General features: G+C 30.4%; 1 protein-coding gene across 2 annotated transcripts in view; it reads left to right on the top strand.

The window, feature by feature from the left end:
- Tap42 (immunoglobulin binding protein Tap42) overlaps positions 1–24989 on the top strand; it is a 180434-nt gene that overhangs the window by 6917 nt on the left and 148528 nt on the right. Inside the window, exon 2 of one of the 2 annotated variants that reach the window (XM_014353515.2) lies at positions 22644–22985. The exons of the other annotated variant lie outside the window; for it this stretch is intronic. Within the exon in view, the coding sequence (XP_014209001.2) occupies positions 22644–22985 (342 nt within the window). The remainder of the gene's footprint in view (positions 1–22643; positions 22986–24989) is intronic. 2 annotated transcript variants of the gene reach the window in all.

The raw sequence follows: 24989 nt of genomic DNA, 5'->3' as shown, positions 1-24989 counted from the left end.
AAACTCAAGAAAAAGTTTTGAGTTGCGACGCTTACAGTATTTCGTTTGATGAATCCTATAACAGTATATCAAAAAAGGAACAAATGGACTTGTTCGTCCGATTTTGGAATGATGTAAGAAATCAAGCGGAGACTAAATATTTAGGCTCCACTTTTCTTACACACACTCGAGCAGCTGATTTGTTGATAGAGTTTGAAAATCAACTGAACTCTCTTGATATAATGAAAATGATTCAAGTGTCTATGGATGGTCCAACAGTAAATTTTAAGTTTTTTGAAGATTTAAAGAAAAATTTAATAGAAAAAGAAGAAAATTACAAATTATTTGAGGTTGGGTCGTGCGGCTTGCACACAGTTCATAATGCATTTAAGTGTGGATTTAAAGTTAGTCAGTGGGAAATATGTGGATTTTTATCTTCACTTTACTACTTATTTAATAAATCTCCTGCCAAAAGAGGTGATTATTTAAAATGCAATGGAACTGAGTATGTACCAAAGAAATTTTGTCCAACAAGATGGGTAGAAAATTCTCAGGTAGCTGAAAAAACAGAAAAAGATATTGAAAATTTATTCAAGTATGTGGATTTCATCGAAAAAAGTAAAGGTAACTCTGTAGCTTCTACAAAATCTAACAAAAATTTATAACAATAGCATCTCATCTTAGAGATAAATTACTTGGACCAAAATTAGCATTTTTCATTACGATCTCTCACGACGTAGAACCCTTTTTGAGAGAATTTCAATCTGACGAACCAAAAATGCCTTTTCTGTACACCGAACTTAGAATCGTCGTGAGCAATTTACTTCTGAGATTTATAAAAAGTGATGTCCTTGAACAACAGACAGATTTTTGCAAAATAGATTTTACGAAAGATGATAATCTTTTGCCTTTCGGAAAAATGAATTGGGGTCACAAGACTATGCAAGCTCTTTCCCAATGTAAAATCTTACCTCAAGATGACCATAAAAAATTTCAAAGAGACTGTCGTTCAATTTTGAAGACTATGATTCAAAAAATTCTCGATAAATCGCCACTAAAATATTAATTTGTTAAGCACATAAGTATTTCTGATCCAGCACTAATAGGTAGACAAAAAAAATTATCTTTAAAACGTATCACTGAAGCTTTAAAAATTTTTGTCCACTCAAATCGTTTAAGTCCACTTAAAGCAGATAAAATTGAAAATGATTTTAGAGAAATTTTACAAAATAAAAAGTTTTTACTGGATGCAAAAGCATTTGATCGTTACAAGAATCGTGTAGACAGTTTCTGGATTGAATCAATTGAAAAATATAAAAGTTCGGCTATCGAATTATCAAAATTTTTACAAATGATTTTTATTTTATTCCACGGTAATGCAAACGTAGAAAGAGGTTTTTCGGCAAACAAAGAATGTTTATTTGAAAATCAAAAAGAACAATCACTAATAGCTGTAAGACACGTCTGGCACGCTGTTAATGATGCTGGTGGAATAAGAAATATAAATATTGATCAGTGAGGAACTCGCGAAGCATGTATGAAGAAGAACTGAAAAAGCAAAAACAATCGAAAGCTCTGGAGTTGTTATGAACAAATGAAAAGAAACGGAAGCTCAAACAGATTTCTGAGTTAGAATTAAAAAAAAAAAGATTGCAGAGGAAAAAGAAAAAGAATTACAAAGCATAGAGCATGAACTGAATCTTTTGAAAAAACAGTATTAAATGTAATAGTTTTATAATTTTCATAAATATTTCTAATTTATTCATTGTAGTAAGTGCAATTGTGTGAAAGCGTTGTAAATAAATGTTTCTTAATTATTATAATGTAAAAAATAATTTATTTGAAATCCTATAATTTATTATAATTTTGTACCAAAAAATTTGAAATTTCTGTAAAGTTGACTCATGGAAATCATGAAAAAATCCTTGAAAAATCCTGGAAAACTCCTGGAATTTCATAACAAAAAATTTGTACGAACCCTGCATAATAAGAAAGAAATTAATGCAATGTGCAGTTGTAAGGCAGGGAATTCTGGTTCTTGTAAACGTATTGTGGGATTTTAGGTGCATGTTTATTTTTAAACAGGTAGGTATTTAATATTAATTAATAGGGTACTCTACGATTTTTAAAATTGATATTGATAGAAAAATAAAGGACACTGAAGAGCAATTGGGTTGTACAGATTTGAAGTAGCATTTAAGCCATAATAAACAAAAAGTTAATGAAGCATGTGTTGCAACACCATTTGAAAAGCTTTGCAATGGAGCCCGAACCTACGTAAAATGTGACTTATTTTATATTAAGCACAACAGATGTAGAAAGTGAGTTTTTATGTATGCTTTGTTTATTCCGAAAACAGTACACTGTAGTAGTAATACACTATAGCACACTATTCCGTGCCGTCTTTGAGGAGGTTGACTAACTTTGGAGAGGAGTGCGAAAAAGAAGTCTTACCTTGCGCCGTTTTTAGGTTAGAAATGCGTGCGCGTATCCCGTAATTTATTTGTAAATTGTATTTACGCGCCAGGATATACATTGATAACTATTTTTACAAGGGCTTGATTGACGTGATTATATTGCATAATAAAAAGGCAGATGTTGATTTATGGTTGACTACAGTTTTTTCCAAATCTGACTGTTAATTGTATTACAATTTTTTATTATAAGAGTCACTTCTGAGAACCTCTCATAAGAACGCATGTAAAATTCACAAAATTAATTCATTAATTTCTCATTTCATAAGCACCCAGAGTTATTGAAACTTAGCATAAATTTTTTTTATTTATTTTTGAAGCTCTGCACGAACATTAGTTAAAAACTGACTGTTAATTGCTTAAGGTAGTTAACCTCCTTAAGCACGGGAACACGGGACTGTGATATTTGGCACATTGCTTGAGGATATAATAACCATACTTACTTAATTCTGTAGCTTCGGCTTTACTTCCACGCCACCTAGCGAATCCTACTGAACTGAAGTGAAAAGTTAGTGCATTTTTACATAACTTTGAGTTAATTTATTACTATTGTTGTTATTTTTTTACGTTAAAAACTATACTAAAATCATCTAGGAAGTGTCGAGAATGAGTATGCAAAATTTCAGCAAGATCGGTTCAGTAGTTTTCGCGGTTGGCGATTTCAACGGTCTTAGCGACTTTTCTTTGTATATAAGTAAGATAAAAAAAAAACCAGGGGGTATTGATGGGTCATGGGACCCACGGTAAGAACGAAGTTCTTTAAACATGAGATGGGTATGGACACAATTTCTCAGGTAACAAGGGGGTCGCCAGACCCACAGGAAGAACGAAGCTCTGTAAACGTTAGTACTGTATTCATGTTGTTAACTAAAACAAAAACTTGAAAAACGAATAAAAAAAAAATTAAAAAAATAGTTTACTACTCATTATGGTTGAACTTCGTGAGTACTGTATTTATGCACGACGTTCTCACGAAGTTCAACCATCGTGAATAGTAAACTATTTTTTTAATTTTCTTTTTTTATTCGTTTTTCAAGTTTTTGTTTTAGTTAACAACATGAATACAGTACTAACGTTTACAGAGCTTCGTTCTTCCTGTGGGTCTAGCGACCCCCTTGTTACCTGAGAAATTGTGTCTATAGTCATCTCATGTTTAAAGAACTTCGTTCTTACCGTGGGTCCCATGACCCATTTATACCCCCTGGTTTGTTGTTTTAATTTCCTTTATAAATTTTTTTTTTTTTTTTTTTTTTTTTTAATTTCTTGTTTTATTTTTTTCTTTGTTTCTTGTTTTATTTATTTTTTTTTCATTTCTTGTTTTATTTTTTTTCATATTTCATTTTATTACATTTTTTTTCATTTTTTTGTATTTCCTTTATTGAATCTCTTTTTTTATTTTCATATTTGATATTTTTTTTCATTCCCTTTTTTTTTTCATTTTTTTTCATTCCATTGTATTTATTCATGTCTCTTGTAATTTTATTTCATTTCATTAATTTTAAAAAAAATTTTTTTTTTTTTCACTTATTTTTTTGCGATTTTGTAGCTCATTAATGCAATTTTTATTTTATTTTTATATAATTACTCAATGACATTGTGCCGTTATTTGTTTATCAAATTCAAAATAAGTGTCCTTAAAAACCATTAAAATGATATGAAACTCGAAATATATTTACATACTGATCTTACATAATTCATTTATAATTGGTTTAATGAATTACTTTATTTATATAATTATGTGATAATGTAACATAATTTGTTTGTCGAATTCGAAATAAGTGCCTTTAAAAACCATTGATACGTTTTTCAGTTGATACGTTCTTCAACTCAATTCTACATATTTATTTTTATTTTTTTATTATTTTTTTTTATTTTTTTACTTTTTTTTTATTTTTTTTTAATTATTTTTTTTTTTTAGATGTCTTATTTAAAAAACAAATACATAATTTATCATGAATTGAATGTATTATCAGTGAATGCATATAAAAATGGAATATTATAGTTACGAACCACATGATAAATACAAGAAACCGAGTTTCCCTAGTCGGCAGCGCTCGTAGCAGAGTAGGTAAGGTACTGGACTCATATGCAGGAGGTCGAGGGTTCAAATCTCTTAATTGGAAAGTGTTTTTTTTTTTTTTTTTTTAGAATTGTAAAAGAAAAAAATTTAAAGTGAAATAAAAATTATTGTGGGAAAATAAAATTAAAATTTGTTTAAAAGTTAATTGCTTGGGAGTGTGAGGGGGAATGGTGGGTAAAGGTGTGCAGAAGAGTAACACGGCACAGTTGGCAGATATACATATATAGTGGGGAGAGGGGAAGTGTATAGAGAACAGTAGGTGAGGGGGACGGGGTATGGTAAGGGGGGAAACTTGAGAGGAAGAGACTTCGGGTGAAACCACTTTCGTTTGAAAAAAAAAAAATCTGTCGGTTTTAAAATTCCAGCCCCTCGAGTACACGGAAGATTATTGTTACCAGAAAAACAGGTACTATATGTTAGTACAAGTATTTTCGATACTCTATACAAGAAAAATGTGTACTGGTACAGGTATATTTGGTACGGTAGTATACTTTAAAGTACCTTAGTGAGTATAGATAAACCTTATACTTAGTACGTCAAAATCCGATACGTGGTACGGGTTTTTCCTGTACCAGTACAGAAAGTTAGTCGGCCAGTGGGAGCATGTAGAATGTCAGTATATATGTACGTAGCTGTAAAAGTTCAAGAGGTTAGGATTTCAGTATATCCACCACATTTATAAGTTTTTTGTGTTAATGCAAAGACCATCATTTTCTGGTAAACAAAAATTTGAAGCTTTAATAGTTTCACTCTTTGTTATTACTGGTTTATTTTACCTTTGTTTTTGTTGATCGTTTTGACACACGGAAATCATTTCGTATTTTTTAAATTTCTTTACGTTTAAAGTTTGAAGTAAGCTGTCGTTATTTTTAGAAATTGGATTTTTTTTTAATGTAAAGAAAAACCTAGGGTCATAATTTATTCACGGACGATGTCATGGGAGATGTCACGTGGAGCGTGCAGAAGACAGTACCCCACTAGTATACATGTATTATATATATATATATATATATATATATATATATGTATATACATATGTATATATATATTAGAGTACTCTACGTGCGGCTCCTTTAATAAGGGCACTACTATGGGCACTTAGCACTTGGGAGAAGGAAGGAAAGGAAGGGAAGAGGGATGGGAGCACTCCCATTACTGGGATGGGGGTAGAAGGAAATTAGGCAATTTTTGCTGCGAGAAGGTCGCCTAAACCCTCCTCGAGGAGCATTGTGAGGTAAAAAAGCACATCTGAAAGTCACAGAGGTACTTTCTCGAAAAAGTAGCACTGGCCGGGAATCGAACTACGGTCTCCCGCGTGCCAATCCACGACCCAGCTGACAGCCACCGCGCGCTCAGCGTACATGTATATTTTATATTATATAGTTCAAATACCAAATTCAGTCTCCAGCCTCCCTCACCCCCTTCCTCAAAATTTTTGAATATCTTTCGAGCCTCCCCTCAAAATAAGGTAAAAATATCTATATTTTTTTCTCTTATTTTAACTTACAAAAAACATCCTGTTTTTTCCAGATCCTCCACGCCCCCTTTAATTCCCTCATAATTTTGGGGCCCACTCCGGTCCCCCCTCAGGCTACCCCCTATGATTCAATCACATCTAATAAATCTTCTATTTGTATTTAGTTGTATATATTTAGTTTAAAAAAAATCTTTTTATTAAAGATTTAAAACGCGATTAGCAAAATAATGCTTTAGTACATTAAAATGAAATCTTCAAATTTAAAGAGAAATCATGTAAAGATTACAGATTATCAGAACAAAATGAAACAGTTATATCTGAAAATATTCAGGAAAATAAAACTGTAATTGATTTAGAAACAAATTTTAAGGATTTACTTCTAAAACTGAATAGTAATCAAAAAAAATTTTTCAATGAATTTATCAATAGTGATACAAAATTATATTTTATTGATGGTCCTAGAGGTTCTGAAAACACATTTTTATGTAAAACATTGATTTTTTAATTTTTTGTTCAAAAAAAAAAAAGGTTATATTTATAGATTGAATAGAAACTGTTTCAATTTTATTACCTAAAGAAATGACAAGTCATTAAACATTTCGATCACCATTAGATTTAAATAACATTGAAAGTTCTGTTTTAGAATACGAAACTGATAAAAAGAAGTTACAAGTAGTAAATGTAATTATTTCGGACGAAGCACGGGTGTGAAAGTTCTATAATTAGTGAAACTATAAAGTAATCATTTCTATGGAAACACTTCAAAATTATGAAATTGAAAAATAATATGCGATTTACGGATTAAAAATTTTTATTATTGTTATTAAATATTGGAAATGGAACCACAACGTCTTTTGAAATTCCACAGGAATGGAAAACTGATGACGTTTGTAAACAAATTTATGGAGATGGTATAAACAGCTGTCTAAACAATGTAATTCTGACAACTAATAAAAAACTTTCGTATACTTCAAATAATTAAATTAGGAATTTTATTAAAAGAAAAGAACATACTTATTACAGCATAGATTATGCAAAATATAAAGGTAGTGATCGCACTGACGAAAATATAAACATGAATTTTCCTATTAAAACTCTAAATAATACACTTAACGGATGACCGTCGCATGTTTTAAATTTAAAAGTAGATGCTATTGTTACGTTGATAAAGAACTTGAGCATATGCGATGGATTGTGCAATGGCACTAGACCATGCAAGCTCTCGTATTTTTGAGGAGAACGTGTGGTGGGGCCAACAAGTATTATTTGCGCTTACCGTTTGTTACTGCGTGGCAATCGACTTTCAAATACTTGAACTAACTATAGACATACTTATATTAAATGAATTTATGGTAGGAGCGTAATAAAATTGATACGAACATTTAAGAAAAGGCATTAAGTGAAAGGAAACTTTAATCTATCAATAGCTCGAGTGTTTACAATTAAGAAAATGAAACTAGACTCCTGGGATGTAGAGTATATATCTAAAGAAAGCTTATTTTACAGGCGCAGTTAATATAATACATTCTTCGTGGGCATTATTCCCATGAGACTAAGTTCTCAGAACTACAAATATTGTCCCCTGTATCGCGTTGAAACTGTTTCGCAAGGGACAATGCACACCTATTTGATTACAACACGATAGTCGTATGATTCACTACTTATAGCTTTAATTTAATTTCAATAAAACAAAGTCACTTGTAAGGAATGCACACTTTTTGGAGCCAACAGAACAATATTTATAATTCACGCTTAGCGTTTTAAAATGAAGGAAAAAATCTTTTGAATTAATAATGATTAGCACTAAACTTGCTGATCACGAACGGTCTTTGCGTCGGTCGGAACAATTTGGTTTAAATTAAAAAATCAGATTGCCGGGAAAAAACATAAAGGTTCGACGAAAGAAGGAAACCACTGATACATACGTCCGGAAATACAAAGGCCCTAAATTCAGGAGAAAAAATTACAACACAAATTCATCGATTATTTAAAAAAGGGAGGAACTCCGTTTACACCACACAGCTGGCACTGGGCCCACCACACAGTTAGTATTTTAAACAACTGGGGTCTTACCACCCGCTCGCCTTAATCAACTCGAGAACGAGTTAAACGGTTTCGTGGTTCAGACGGGATATCTACTCACACTGTCCTATAAGTAATAAAGCCTGATTATAGAAAAAGTCCAAGGCTCCTTAGATCACTGGGAGAACCTTGCTGTTTCCTTGTGTCATTAAAAACTGCCTCCCTGTTCACTTGATCTGACTCATCACTTCGGTACCCCCAGATACTTGAACTTCGCGACTTTATCCCCCAAAACTATATTGCGCAAAAACCCTATATATACACTCTGCGTCGAAGCTGCCTGAGTTGGATTTCCTCCGAAAATCACTTTTCCATACATAAACAAAGTAAAAGCGCTACAATACGTACGTATACAATGATTCCAGTACATACCTTTAAGCGAGACCTCGCAACTACGTATAACAAAATCATTTAAATATAATTTAGAAGCAGAAATATCTGGTGAAAAATTTGGTAATTAAGTTTTCATTTGAAAAATCCCGTTAAATAACGGTGATAATTCCTCTTTACCGTTTATTATATATAGAAAACAGTTTAAATTAGTTCTAGCTTTTTTCTTGACAATCAATAAATTGGATTTATTCCTTATAATTTTTCCTTTTCTTCTGTGAGAAATTTAGTTTTTGAAATATATAAAATGTATCTTAAAAATTAAACTTTTAACAAGTTAAAACATAGAAAAAACTTACTTATATATTAAGTAAGACACTGTATTTTCAAATTCTCACATTGAAACAAATAGAAATACTCATATTAAAAAATTTTTCATGCATATTATAACTTTGACCTTTATCTTGAAAATCTAAAATTTTGTCAAAAAATTAATTTTACAAAGTTGAAAATTAAGACAGCTCTTAATTTATGTAATCATAAAATTTCTAGAAATTTAATGAGTAAAAGAGTCGTTGCATATTTTCAAACGCCAATTTTATAATCATAAAAATTTAATAATTTTATTTTCTGTGCCTAATACCATATCGCTACTATGTAATAATAATATAAAAATATTAAATATTGTTTTATGAATATTTTAACTTATACTTTTATACAGATATGTACATTTTTCTTTTACAAAAAAGCCTTTACAATAAAATTTCTTTCTCTGATTACTCTACTTTCAAGTATATGTTGTGTATATGTTTATGTAACAAAACATTGTTATACAAAACTATGTGTTGTATGTATATTTCAAGTATATTAAAATATTAGAAACATCATATAGTAAAGTAGAAAAAACTGAGTAACACTTATTATAACTCGATTATCAATTTTGAAAGTCCTTAATTACAACCCTTGTGTTTATATGAAATACTATTTTTATTAGTTACAGCATTTGCTATGACTATAAATATGTCTCAAGGTCAAAGGCTTGATAATATGATGTGAGATCATACTATAATATTCATGTAATCGTATTAATAAATCATTTACGATTTGAAAACAATACATGATATGATGTATTCTCATCTTAGAAAGACACAAGTTTTTAGAAAGTAAAAATCTTAGAAATAATGACAATAATTAAGTTAAGTTTAATGAAAGTAACTAATATAGTTCATTTTTTATCATTAACAGTTACGTATACTTTTTTTGCAATAAAAAAATTGTTTTTTTTTTTGTAAGTACCTTAACAACGTATTTTAAAAATATCTTGCAGTATTATTTCCATATTTACGAATATAACAGCAGTTAATACCTTTTAGTTCGCTATCTAGATGCTGCTAGCACTCCTACATCTCAATGCTTGTTATCTAGGACCGGTGTGACTTACACGGGCCTTCGACTGTTCGATATAGGTATTGTAACTGTCTCGTTTTTATCAGTCATAGGCCAAAGCAACCGATGTGGGTTAAGTTTAAAGTTGTTTTTTCTCTCAGTTTAAGCGTGTAAAAAGAGGCAATTTGCACTCTAGGTAAAATGCTTTTTTGCTAAGCCAAAATCACGTTACAAGAATAGGTAAAACTACCGACTCGTATCTTTGTGATCTAACAGAAGTAAATTTAGTTAAAGTACTTCTTATCGTTTAAAGACGATTTCCAAATGTACGTATTTTTGTATTTAAAAAATAATTGAAGTTGAAAATTACTGTGATAATTTCTAGCAACGTGTATGTGTTAAATGATAATAAGTATCATTTAATTTTGCCTTTGGTTTAAAACCAAAGATTGTATACTACAGTCTTACGCTCCTTCACAGGTTGTGGGACAGCAGATAATCCAACTATTTGTTCGTTTGTATATTGGAGAAAGGAAAAACAGAAAATGTAAATAAAGAGAGAGAAAGTATTAAGCTTTGTAAAATATAAATGTCCACATACTTTTTCTTTCTTTTTTATTTTATTTTACATGATTCCTCAGTTCTGCTTCTTTCAATAATATTAGGTTTATTGAATTTCAACTAATAAAATATTCTACACAGTCAGGTATACTTCTTCTTTTAATTTTATTTACTTTTACAATAAATTACAATAATAACTGTAAACTTATCGAGCAGTTATAACTATGAATTTATCTAGCAATTATAACAAGTTAAATTAAAATTTAGAACTAATAGTTAGGAACCACACTTGATAAGCGATGGAAAGCTACTGATTAAAACGCTGCGCAAAGAAATGTACCTTGCACGAAGTTTTAATTTAAATATCCTTGTCTTACTTGCTATGGAGCCGGTACTTGCTGACTTTATGTGTTTAGGCTTAGTGGCTTGCTTCAGTTGTCACTTGACACTTCCGAGAGCCATGAAGTACACAATCAGCTTTGTTAAGTGACGACTTTTGTTAAGTACAACTCTTTTAAGAGTATTTAAATTTCATCATGGAGAATAAATATAATAGAAAATAAAACAAAAATAAAAAATTTATTTATTTACGCAAGTTGTCACTCAACAGTATGTGCAAAAAAAAAACGACGAAATTGATACATTACAAACGAATAACAGTCTTGAATATGTAAACAAAGAAACGAGATAATATTTGTTTTAAAAAGGCATGAAACACAATCGTACAATAGTGCATACTTCACAACAGAATGGCAAAGCCGAACAAAAAAATCAAACAGGTGTATAGGTAGTCCGTAGTATGTTATTTTCTAATAATTTATCAAATGGTTTATTTTCTGATGTGAACAACAGAGTTGCATATGTATTAAATAAAAGTAGAAAGACGTATCTTGAAAACAAAGCTTCTTTTTCACAATGGAAGTAAGTATTCAATAAAAAGTGAAACTTTTAGAGTTTACGAGCTTAATTTACATACAGGAAATTTTTATTACGAAAGACAAAAAAAATAAATAAATCACACGGAAATTGGCTCATGACAGTCGCAATAACAACATACTGTTTTAAATTCAGGAAAAAATCCCACCTCAAACAGGCCTCGAACCTGGAACTCTTTGTTGCCAAAAAAACTTGTTACCAATTTTGCCACCGAGGTCTCGGGAACTCCCTTTTCTCAATCGCTACATCTATACTATCTGGCGATTCTGTAGTCGACGCTTGCTTATTTGATATACACATACGATAATTTTTTTAATTGTTAAATACACCAAATGTTTATTTATAAACATGTATGTTTTCAAATTTTACGTAGATCTTATCGATAACAGACACTATGTAAATTTATCGAGTTTTATTTAAATAGGATCCTATACATGGACAAAATGCAGTGTCATGAGGAATATTAAAATGTTATCAGATACCAATTAATGACTTTTATGTTTCAGCTATCTAGGAGCAGCTCATAACACTTGCAGTCTTAATTATCAGGATGTATTATTATTCCCGTAGTGTCTTACAACATGAGCGGGAATGACTTACATTCACTCTTCAAAGAGCTATAATTGAGTTCTGATGGATCAATCTCGCTTATAATACAAAAAAAGAGGTGATATATCTCCTTTACAAAATAAATTAATGAGAGTTTTGTCAGCTTTCACTTCATTAACTTTCCTTTCTATCCTCTCTTGAAAAGCTAGCTTAATATCTAAAAGAGCTCGAAATAATTAAGATGGAGTTTCAGGATTACTCGTCTTAACGAATAAAATTACTAGCAAGAAAGAAAGTGTTCCCCAACGAATCTCTTACATCATTTGAATGACTTGAAGCGCTGGATATTCCTACTAAGATAGGATTTTACAGTAATCTTATTGCAGAGTACGTCCGAAAAGTAGGTTATGCACATGCTTAAAGAGTATTAGATGTGTTAAGCATAAAAACTGTAGAAAACTACGAGTGATTGCTTCCTAACTACTTATGTACTTGTCTTAGCTAACGTTTTCGAGAACATTTGAGACAGTTCGCTTGAGACTTACGGGTCAAATCCTTCTTATTATTATTCTACTTCAAGTTTCATTTGAAATGGAATGCTGAACATGCTAGTGCTGTCTAGAACATCGAGCACCTCGTATCTCTTGACAGAAAAAGTAACTATCGAAGCTTTAGACAGGCTCTCAAGTATGGCTAGCGCTTCAAAGTACATTAAGTGCTTGAATTCAACCAGTGCTTATGGTTGCAGTCATCTACCAATCCAAACAGTAAAAAGGAAAAAATTAAAAAAGATTTTAAAACTTTTGTTTAAGAAGGCTTTTTGCGTCTGCTGTCATATCTATTGAGGGGCCCTTGTGGGGTACTTATCATACAAATGATTCTTTGTATTATTTTTTAACAATCATATTAATTATACACATATGTCAACGAAATAGCAATAATACGCGAAAAAGTCATCGGGAAAATCGATATTAAAAAATGTATTAGTTTTCCCGAGGTACCGTTCGTAAAGTTGACTGCCCTGCCACTACAAAACTGACAACACAGCACCTGCTTGTCAGTAAACTAGAAATTCATACAACCAACAGTATACAAGCAAATGTTGATACATCTAAATCATTGTATCAATAGGTGCATATGCATAGATGGCGGCACTTTCAATACAAGCACTCTTTATTTTCCATACATGCCCTTTTTTTAATATATAATATTTTTACGACTCAGAATACTCAATCACATAGTTTCTTTCTCAAGAAAATTTTCTTAAGAAATAAATAAGAATGAGAAAAATATCCTTCCCGGGTGCGGATCGAATACACAACCTCCAGTTTACTAGTAGGGCATGTATAGAGGATATAGAGTGCTTGTATTGAAAGTGCCGCCGTCTGTGCATATGCACCTCTCGATACAATGATTTAGATGTATCAACATTCGCTTGAACACTGTTGGTCGTATGGATTTCTAATTTACTGACAAGCATTAGAATAGAATAGAATAGAATAAAATATTCAATTTATTAAAACCGGTCAATTTATACACGTATAGTATTAGTTAGAGTCACATAACTACTTTTTCGAGCTTAGGTAAAAGATAGCTCTAAAAATCAAGAATGAGAAACTTATCTTAACCTTCGGTGCGAGTGACTATACAGCTCCTCGGTAGCTCAAGTGGTAAAGCAACTGTCTAGGAAACAGGAGGTTGTGTGTTCGATCCGCACCGTGGGAGAATATTTTTCTCATTCTTATTTATTTCTTAAGAAAATTTTCTTGAAAAAAAACTGATTTAGTATTATGTGTCTTAAGTATATTGGATATTAAAAAAAAGGCATGTACGGAGGATGTAGAGTGCTTGTTTTGAAAGTGCTACTATGTATGCACATGCACCTTTTGATACAAAGATTTATATGTATTAACATTCGCTTGTTTACTATAAGTCGTATGAATTTCTCAAGGTAATCATACTTGATTAGTTATTATTTAAAAACTACATCATTTTATTTTTAGTTTATTCAAATTATTCTTTAATAACTAGTATATACAATGTACTATTATTCGCGTTAACGTGTGCTGTCTATTTAAATGGCGCGCCATCTCATTGATATACTGTTGCAACTTTTATGGCACATGCGTAAACAGTACCTGAACAAAACGATTCTCACGTTCAACGTTTTTCTGACCATTTTGTTGAAATGTAACGTGTTGACCCTATCTTTTTTTAAATTAATAGATTCTTTATAATTAAAAGTATATTTACCAATTTAATTTCTGGGCCCTCAGCTTTTTATTGTGGTATGGTAGTCAATTGAATTTTTGGTTTCGTAAGGTTGCATGTTAAAATGACGAATTTTCACAATCGATTTTTTCGACAATAAATGTGTTGACCAATCTACTTTTTTTCATAAAAAAATTTAGCCTAATTTATTTGCATAATCGCTAAATTTCAGAGCTAGCCAGCATTTTATTCAAAATCGCCCAAGCCTCTTTAAGCTCTTTCATGATACAGTGCGTGTCAATACCATATACGTAATGAACGGGAGCTTGAGAATATTAAACTTTTGCAATAATTTTTTAAATATCTCTAAGTATCCAAGTTAAAGTTGTATTTTGATAAAATACGTTGTGTACCTATAAAGTACCATCCTCTGAATATCTATCTATTTTGTTTATTTTTTGAACACCTTCAACACAAATAATAAATGACGTATACCTTAATCGTTAGTCAAAAAAAATTGGTGTACTTAAGGACTCGGATTCTTTTTTTCTTTACATTATCACACGTATTTAGAATATGTTGAAGTAAAAACTGTTTAGGGTGCAGTTAGCATGAGAACAACAAATTTCAGAGTGAAACGTCTCGATGGTAAAATTTTTCATTTATTTTTTATTATAAGCACACAGAGTTTTTAACAGCTCGGCCTACTAAACATAATATGGCCCTTAAGATCATAGAATATTTTATGGCTGATCAGGAAAAGAAAACTTTATTTACGACAACAGACTTGAGGTCCAAAAGTGCTAGAGCGCAATACAAATATCAGTTAGGGGCTAGACTCACGCTGAAAATTTAGTCTAATAATATTACATTACGTAAAAGAATAATAAATAACAGAGCATAATAATAATAATAATGATAATAATAATAATAATAATAATAATAATAATAATAATCACAATAGTAAGAATAATAATAATAGTAATAGTAATAATAATAAAAATAACAACAATAATAACAATAATTTTAATTATAATAATAAAAAAATAATTCGTTCTGTTTATTCTAATTCAGTCTTTTTTTTATTCTTATATTAAACGAACCATGGATAATAAAGTTGAACGACTAAACGAATTCAATTCTGAGTGCACAAATTTCGAGAAAAAAAATTAAGCTTGACGTAGTATAAATACTATAAACACAATATACGCCAGGTAACTACCGTTGACAGCGATATTAGTCGTCAACATACCTCAATAGGAGAGTGATAGAAGTTGAACAGGTGGGTAATGAGACTTATGCACAATGACGGTTACAATGATGATGATGATGACGATAACGATAACAATAACGATGACAATGACAATAACGTTGACGATGATAACGACGACGACAACGATAACGACGTAAATTATACAACTCAATAGGCTTATCATCGAGCACTGGGATAAGATCTGAAGTAACATCTTATAAGACTCGTTCATTTCAGACTATGACCAAGATCAGTGTTTACAACATTAACATTTTGCTTAGTCTGACTAACAGGGCTAAAGTATATTATAATCAAGTCATAGGTGTACAAGATGCAGCTGCTGTTAGGATGTGTTGGTGGTAAAATCATTCTTTTCACGCTTGTAGCAAAATTATCATTGGGCCGTAGTATGCACAGTGTGCGTATTTAGTGATAATCTTGTAAAAAATCTTAGTGTTAATCTATTATCAATTAAGTAATATATTATCATTAAGAAATAGACATAGAAATTATTATTAAAATCCTGCCTTATCAATTTTGATGTGCTATTTAAAAGTTCCCTGGATTTATTGGCTTAGCAGGTGTTTTGCAGATGGAATTTAAAAAAATGTTCTGTCCTCTCCAACGATTTACTAGTATTCGGTTTGCTTCTGATTTTTTTGAATTTTAATATTTGAAGTCCAGTGAAGCGTTCCGTCTCAACAACGTTGAGACAGGTGTAATATATTGACATTATCTGCTAATGAAATAATTATACTGTCTCTTTTATATGTAAGACATTATTCGTTATCACATTATTGAGAAACTTGGGCTTATTTGTATCCCTTTGATCGTTGGTATTACTCCTACAAAAAAGAGTTTAAAAAAAGTGTGTCTTGTCTCTTCGGAAATTTTATAGGGTCTGGTTTATCTCTATTATGGAATCTGGTTGCAGGATAGAAATCTTGATTTGTTTTTTTAGTTCGTTATCTTCTTTAGTCTTCTTTTAAATTTTCTGTTAATTTCAATCAATATCTCTCTTACGTTATGTACTCTTTAATAGATTATTGTATCTTTCCTCTTATAATATTATTTCTGGAATATGGTAACATCGATAGTCTCTATGTGATTTACTCAACGCTGTTTTTAATTAATCACACTTAGCCATATAAATTAACTGAAATCCACTTGCTAAATCAAGTACTGAAAAATCCATGGACCCACCTAATTGATTCATAATATCAGCCGTATTTTGCAATGTATACGTATCGCTGGTGGTCTTTCTCGTTAAATTCTCAAAAATTTTGACAATTCTCGATTTTAGGTTTCCGTGACTGTCAAATTTTGTTAGTATAATCCAAAGTGAAATACTATATAACGATGGCGATGGTTCAATAATTTAATTTTTTTGTTACTTTTTATTCTAAATTTTTTTCATGTATTGCGGAGGATGCTATTGTTTGACTTAAGATGGAATATAATTGCAAAAATTTTTTTAATTCACGACTTGTACTTTAAATAGAAAATGTATTTCCCCTTTACCGCATGAAATAGTACGTAATAACAATTATTAAAGTTAACAGTGCGTGAGCCGAGTGTGCCAGCAGGCGCAAGCTGGAGGGGCTGGATGGGGACAAGCGCTTGGAGAGTGGCTTCGATATAACTGAACTCGAGATCTCCAAATAGTATGCGCTTGCAATACCAGACATTTCTTCTCACAAAACTTCTTTTGTAATGAATTAGAGGTAGCTGGAGGAGACTAATACAATTAAACCATTGATATATTATCATCTGATTTTAAATAACAAAGAAAATATTAATATTTTATTTCCTAGTAAAACTTTGTTACTAATACTCTTTAGAAAAAAACGTTAAAATACTTTATTTTCGTAAACTAAGATACGGTTGAAGTGAATGTTGTAAAATAAAACGCATTATGTATAAATCACTTCTCTTATAAATCTTTGTTAAATGTGTAAATCTTTGTTGTAATGTATCATTATTTAAAAACAGTAATTTTTAATGACTAATATGTTTTATTTCATAAGATCAACTTAAATCGTATCGTAGCTTATGAAACTGAAGTATGATAATGTTTTTCAGAAGAGTAACAGTAACGAAGTTCTATTCAGAAATGTAATATTAAACTTTAAATTGTTAATTAAAATCGGTCAATAAAATTTATTGATTAATCGTATTTGTCTCCTCGAGCAACCCTAAATACATTTACTAAGAATTTTTGTAGGTGTTGTAAAAGCCAAGATAAATTTTGTTTTGCAATCACTCACAATTTAGAGTGCTCGAGTTCAGTGCTGCTGAAACCTTTCTGCGAGTACTCGTCTCTCCTGCACTCTCTACAGTTCACGCCTGCTGGCGCACTCAGCTTGCCCACTGTTAACTTAAATAATTTATATTACGTACTATTTTATGCGGTACGTGACAATATATTTATTTATGGAAAGTGCAAGTTGTAATCTTAAATTTGTTTAATTTTCACTCCTGTACTTCGTACACTACATCGTAACAAACTTTTTGAAAAACAAAAAAAAAAAAATCATTTTGGTTCCCGCACATGCTAGGACAACTTTTCTCTTAACATATAAAAGCAATTTTACCGTTACAGTCGTACAGAATGCATTAATCAATATTGATTTTCGAGAAAGTTGTCTAGTTTTATACGTCAGTCTATAACTAGTATATCTGAAAAAATTGTTGTAAAAACAGTTATAATTAATGTTTTACATAAAATTTGAACGGGACGTTCAGTTCAAATACTTTTTTAATTTTTTTGACTTGGTGTGACCAGCGAAAGCCATCTGTGAGAAAGTTGGCTTATTTTGCAATCAAGGCAACGAAGAAAAATCTTAGAATTAATTACTCGTAAGATAAAACACTGATCTGGCAGAAATTTCATAACCATGTTATGGTTAGCAAAGATACTTTTCGCCATGAATTTTCACCCCCGAAGCTTCACAGTTTTTAAAAAAATGTACAAAAAAAAATTATTTTGTTAATTTTTAACGTGGTATTAGAAAAAATGCCTTGTACTTATTGCCAGAGCACATTTTTTGCGAATTTCATAAGGAGTAACTTGTCGGAACATATGTATATGATATATGTTCTCAAAAAACCAGTTACGGCAAAAACTGCAAAGAGCGTTTTTTACCAAATGTTAATTATAAAATTTAGCACACCTTTTCTAGTGGACGGATCTCAATAATAATATTCTACGACAAAAAATACATAAAAATCCGTAGAAAATAAAACTATACCTCAAAAGTTTGCCTTTTAATCCCTGAGAACTGACCTACTAGAGCACATGTAGGTGGGGCTACTCACTGTGCACGCTTACCTCTGTCAGTGTTTAAGTCAAATGATATTTTTTGACCACTTATTTATAACTATCAAAGACTTAGATGAATGACAGATTAGTCAATTCATTAGTTTACACATGATGACTTGAAATACTAATTATTAGTTTATCAACATAATTCAAAATTTAATTTTTTTTTCTAAATACAACCTTTTGCCCGTCAAAAGCATTTTTTATGTATCTAACATAAGGCAGATATTTTCAACCTTCGTTACAGTTATGTATGTTTTATTCGTGTAACTGATTTGCGTGGACATGTATGCCTCGTTATAAATTGACAACTTCATGTAGCATGGATGCTTTTACGTGTTTAATTTACACGTGAGTGAATCTTGCTATGTTGAATATGTCCCTTCAGCGTTTTTATTGAAGGTTATATGTACGCTTTAATTAATATTTATGATTTGTTGATTTGAAGAGGTCGACGCTCGAGTTGACGAAAGGTCGCTTTATAAAAAACGTGTCGTTTTTTGTTTGGAAGTTTGATTCAAAAGATCAACCAAAAATAGTCAAATAAATCTTTCAATCATTTTTAAAAAATTTCCTACGCTGATAATAGCACAATCCGGCAACGACATAGATCAACACACGAATACTAGCTAGGACATATATTAAACTATTATAAAGCGTCAAAGTATAAGCGTCATTTTTTATCTTGAGACTTTCAATGAGGATAGAGAAATAAGTGACCTAATACTATGTATTAATATAAGAAGCGTCGATGGAAAACATGAAGAAATAGAATTTCTTATCAAAAGACTTAAGATAGAACTATTATTGATAGTTGGCGCTAAATCGTGGAATCTTAATGATTATCAATATTTCAAAATAAAGAGAATAATAATACACTCTTTGTAATAAGTCAAACAAAATCAATAATTTTGATGGCGTAATTGTATATATTAAAGACAATATCCAAAATCATACCACAATAATTGAAATAGATTAACTTAAGGTATTACACACATGCTTAAAACTTCATGATAGTACTATGATCAAAATCTCCGCAGTATACAGATATTACGATTTTCTAGACACTGAATTTATTCTAAATTTTAAAAAAATATTTGCAAAAAAAATATGCAGGAAACCATTTATTCTTGACAGATTTTAATAAAAATATAAGAAAATCTAATGCCCAAACTAAAAATTTTCTTAACAGCTTAAAGCAAAGTAGATACTATTCGGGTTTCACTAGTACGATCAGGCCATCAAATTTTAATAAAACTGTATCATGCAGTAATAATAATTTCATAAAAACTGACACTGTAAAAGCTATAATTCATTCATTTGACATTCCTACACTCAATCATTTTCCATGATTTGTTGAAATAAACAGAGATCGAAATTAAATGTCAAAAACCATGCATTTCATTAAAATTATAATAACCTTACTTCAAAAGCTAAAACTATCAAATATAAAGCGTATAGTTAAAACGAAAGAGAAAAAGCACAGTGTTATACAAAGAAAAACAAGGACTACTTGAACAATAATGACATTTTGCCAATGAAAATAGATATTGTACAATAAAATAAGAAATAACAAAGACAATAAACATTTTAAAATAGAGTACAAAAATTATGTTGAAGTCATGAACTAAACATCAAATGACGCAAAAATCAAACTTAAAAAAAAATATTGATTTAAATTGAAAGAATACAAAACAATCATGGAATCTATAAATTCAAAAGTCAGCAAAAAAATTAACAGATAACAATAGCGCAATGAAGAGTAACTATGACAATAACAGAAATCGATTACACCATAGAACAGAAAAAGCAAACATTTCAATAAATACTTCCGTAACACAGGTAAAGATTTAAGCGATAAGATCTTTAAACTGTTGTATTTAATAAGATATCTACCTCCAATGAACAAAAAAACAATTTTTACAATACCTGCCAATACACATATAGTACAAACTGTAATACGCAAACTAATAGAAATATTGAGGTAGATGGAATAAATTGTAAGGTACTAAAATTACTGTCAGATTAGAAATGGTAACCTTATAGCTCATATATATATAAGTTTATTTCGTTGATCTTCTGGGGTAAATAAAAACACTTAGTTTAAGCGACGTTTCGTCAAGCAGGCCTTTGCCAGTTTGACTTGCGTGTGAGCCATTTGCTCGATACGTTAAATAAATTGTCTTTCACGGTTTAAATTAAGCCTGAAGAGGTCGGCACACCAGTCGACGAAACGTCGCTTAAACTAAGTGTTGTCATTTGCCTCAGAAGATCAACAAAATAAACTTATATAAATATATAATATGGAGGGCGAGAAAGACTCAAATATTCTTATAGCTCATATTTTTAATTAATGTATTAAACAATTAACATGGCCTTGTGCCTCAAAAGAATTTGAAGTTACACCTAATTGCAAATCTGAAAGCTAGCAAGACGCTGCGAAGTGTATACCAATTACACGATATCAAACTTTGCATGGATATTTGAAAAATTACATTTCATTGCAGTTTTTCAACTTGTTTATTGAAAAATGAGGCATTAACTTGTTACCAATTTAGATTTATAAAAACTGAAGTAACCAAAGATGCATTTGAAAATATTGTTAAATTTTTTACGATAAGTTAGACAAAAGTAAGGCACAGCAATATCGTTTATAAATCTGGCAAAAACTTTTGATATGGTTAGTTATAACACCATGTTAGAAAATTCATACAGCTATGGTATTAGAGGTACGCCTGGCACTAATACTTATAAGAAGCTTCTTAAGGAACAGGAATAAAAAGGAAGAATAAAGCGAGCCATAAGTGCCTCAACACATTAAGTTTTAGGGCTCCGCAAGGAACTATTTTAAGTTCATTAATAATTACTATTTACAATTATTAATTTTTCATCTTTATGACACATGGCTCTATTTTGTGTTACACTGACGATACGGCTATTATTTTAATAAAAGTTACTTGGGATGAAGTTGAAAATAAAATGAATCAACACCTTAACCTTACAGCTAACTGACTAGCATTTAACGAACTATTTTAAAACATAGAAAAAACAATATTTACGACTTTTGAGAACTACTCTGATTATCCACCAAGAATTATTAAGATTATAATAAAAGATCGTAAAAAGAGTAGAATATCCTAAGTACTTAGGATTAATTTTTAATTACAACTAAATATGAGACAAACATGTTGAACACCATCCATGACAAGTTTTACCAGGGTCACTCATTTTTCAGATAAAACTACTGCGATGTATTCTAGATTGAGTCTTTATCGGTAAAAATAATCGAAACAAAATGAAAAGTGTAATCTCAACTTAGTATGGAGATACGTATTGAAAAATTAGAAAGTAAATTTAATTTTTTTTTTTCAAATTGAATTTTATTTTTTTCCTACATTGCATCGGCCTGCAAACAGGTAAAGGCATGACCTTTGCAGAATTATAATTGTTAATTTATCATCATGACTTTTTTTTTATATCCCTTGTATATTCTGATCAAAGTGAATAATCAAATGATTGATTTTCAAATTAACAAATTAATAAAAAATACATATTAAATTTTTAACATTATTTTTGAAAGTTTTGATCAGAAGAATAACGAAATCAATAAATGTATAGTTAATAAATATTAGAATTAAAAACAAGATTCAAACGATATTATAAAAGGAAATGAGAGTAGACTACCTCTTTAAGATAGCTCGTGAATAAATGAGTACGGTGCTATATTGGCAAGCATGAGGTTGTGAGTTAGGTCTAATTAAAAGTATTTTTTTTTCTTTTTCTTTTGCAGAAAATTAAAATTAAAAAATGTATTTTCGTTGCATATTTTTTGAGGCTGAAAAGTTTTAAATCATTAATTTACTCTTGTGCGTATCAAAACCTGTTCTTGATTTGTCCTCCAAAAGAAAATTTTTAATAATAATTGAATAGTTCATAAAAAATGGTATAATTCTTTTGGTTAAAGCTTTTAGAATTTTAATATTTTTTTTATTTTATTTTTACAGTCTACTTGTAGGCGCATTATAGCAATATTTGAAAATGCGACTCAGCTGGTATCTTTAGCCAACATATTTAGTGATAATGAATGTTTTGAAGAAGTAGCTACGGATAATTTAAAATATTTCTTATTACCAGCGCTGCTAGGAAGTCTTTCAACAAAAATCACTGATTTTGAAAATCGCTTAAGCAATTTAAGTGCAGCAGAAATTTATTTCATTGATTTCTTGAAAAGGTTAAAGTCATACCAACTTAATGATATAAACTTTTCAAAATTAGAAAATTGTCAAAACAATGAAGATGAACAAGAATCACGCAGAATCTCTAATTTGGAATGTATTACCCACATGGTAAGTATTTATTATTGTTTGCATAAATGAATTTTGTACATATTATATTTGTAACTATAAAAAGGCTCAGTATATTTGTAACAAATAAAGAAAAATACACTAAACTTTGTACATAAACTCTAGAATCTACATGTGATTTTAGTGCGATTCTCACAAATCATGGCATAAGTTTAATGCAGTTGCCATTAAAAATTTGTAGGTGGGTTTCGATATTGATTTGTGTATTTTTAAGTACACTTTAAAATTCTTGGTTATATAATTATTGTATTTTTAAAATAGAAATTACTCAATTTACTGAATATATTTTTAACAATAAAATGGAACCAATTTCTAAGAAAGATTAAGTTGAATCAGTGATTATGGTTATACTTCCAAGTCTTATATTCAGCTAGTAAACGATCTTCTTTGTAAATTAATTATGGACTTTTTCGTCGCATTTTCTTTACTCTCAAATATATCTGAACAGTATTGTTTAGTCATTCTTTCTTATTAAAATCGAAAATTAAATTTAAAAAAAACGTTTCAAAATACAACTTGATTTACACTTTTTTTTTATGCCAGTAAGAGTTTAAGTTAAATTATAAAAAAAACTTGATATAGAATGAATTCGCGATTAAATTGAAAGATTTGTAAAGAGTAAGTTGGAATTAGCATGACAGTATAATTGAGAATTAGCGTCAGCGCATTACTGATATACAGTTACAATAAGAAAGAGAGGACATCCCTCTTTTTTCTCTTTTTTGTTTTTCTAGCATTGATACTCGCCGCTGTATAGGAGTTTGTATTTTTTCTGTCTCTCTTTTTCTTTTATGTACAAGTTTTGCATTGTGTAGAAATACATGTAGTCTTAAAAAGAGAACAGCAGATGGGCTGCTGTGCAAGAGTAGCGTTAAAGAGCTCATTAGCGGAACGGAAAGTGCGCCTTTCAAATGTCTGGAACTTAGGTACCCATAGCTTACGCCCAGTAATATTAAATCGAAGCCCGTGGACCTATATAACCCAGTGCGCACAACATTTTAATCAATAAAAATAATTTAAGATGATACATAGAGTGACCCTGTGAATTAAGCAATTGGTACCATATAACTCAGTTTTAGCGTTCTCAAGTATCTGTTATTTTTTTTTAATGATATAATTATCTGAATAACAAGCACTTGCATACATGTTAATCAGCCTAATTACGTGCCCATCTTTTCTCAATCGATGAAAAATTGTTAGTTAATACTAATAAAATGCTAAAAAAAATTTCATACTAATGAAAAGTTTTAATTCTACATGTTATTCGAATTGTGTATGTTCTTAGTTCACCAACTGACCTACAGATGGCGTGAGTCACATCAAAAGAAATTGACCGTGTAAAAAGCAGTCGTTGGCTCAGTGGTTAGCATGCTACCTTCAAAAAGAACTCCGTTCAAAGGGTCGTCAGTTCGATTCCTGGTCGGAGCACTTAGATTTTTTTCTATAAATTCTCCTCGAGAAAATAATTCGTTACTTTAAACAATGCGTATGCGCAAAAAAAATGGTTTTAAGAAAAAAAAAAATTTTAGCGACACTTTTTGCGCAGTACTTTCTTCAAGTGATTTTCCGAGTTTCGAAAAAGTTATGTTTTGATTTGTTAAAACAGTAATTGTTTGTACATTTGTACAAGTTTTTTAATAGCATGAGAGACACAAGTGCATTAAATGTAAACTATGCTTTTTTACAGCCACACCGACTTGCAACCATTAATGCAACGGCATAATTTTTTTTTTTTTAGAATATAAGACGGCAGTACCATTTTGGAAGAGTATACTAGCCTTTATCTATGGACGTAGTTCTCCAGCCCCAATTATTATTATTATTATTTTTTTTAATACCTAATCACCTTTGAACTTGTAAGTCAATCCTATTTGCTTCGTGCAGTTATTTAAAACAACGGTACCTGCAGGGGAAAGATGTCGATGCTAACTAATAAGAATACACAGCATCAGATAGACAATGATAGATTACAAGTGCTTATATCAA

Source organism: Copidosoma floridanum, unplaced genomic scaffold, assembly GCF_036245765.1.
Source record: "Copidosoma floridanum isolate Cflo_tuat_1 unplaced genomic scaffold, Cflo_Japanese_pri ptg000016l, whole genome shotgun sequence".
Lineage (NCBI taxonomy): Eukaryota > Metazoa > Arthropoda > Insecta > Hymenoptera > Encyrtidae > Copidosoma > Copidosoma floridanum.
Note: the sequence above shows the minus strand (reverse complement) of the source record. Positions and strands in the feature narration are given on the sequence as shown.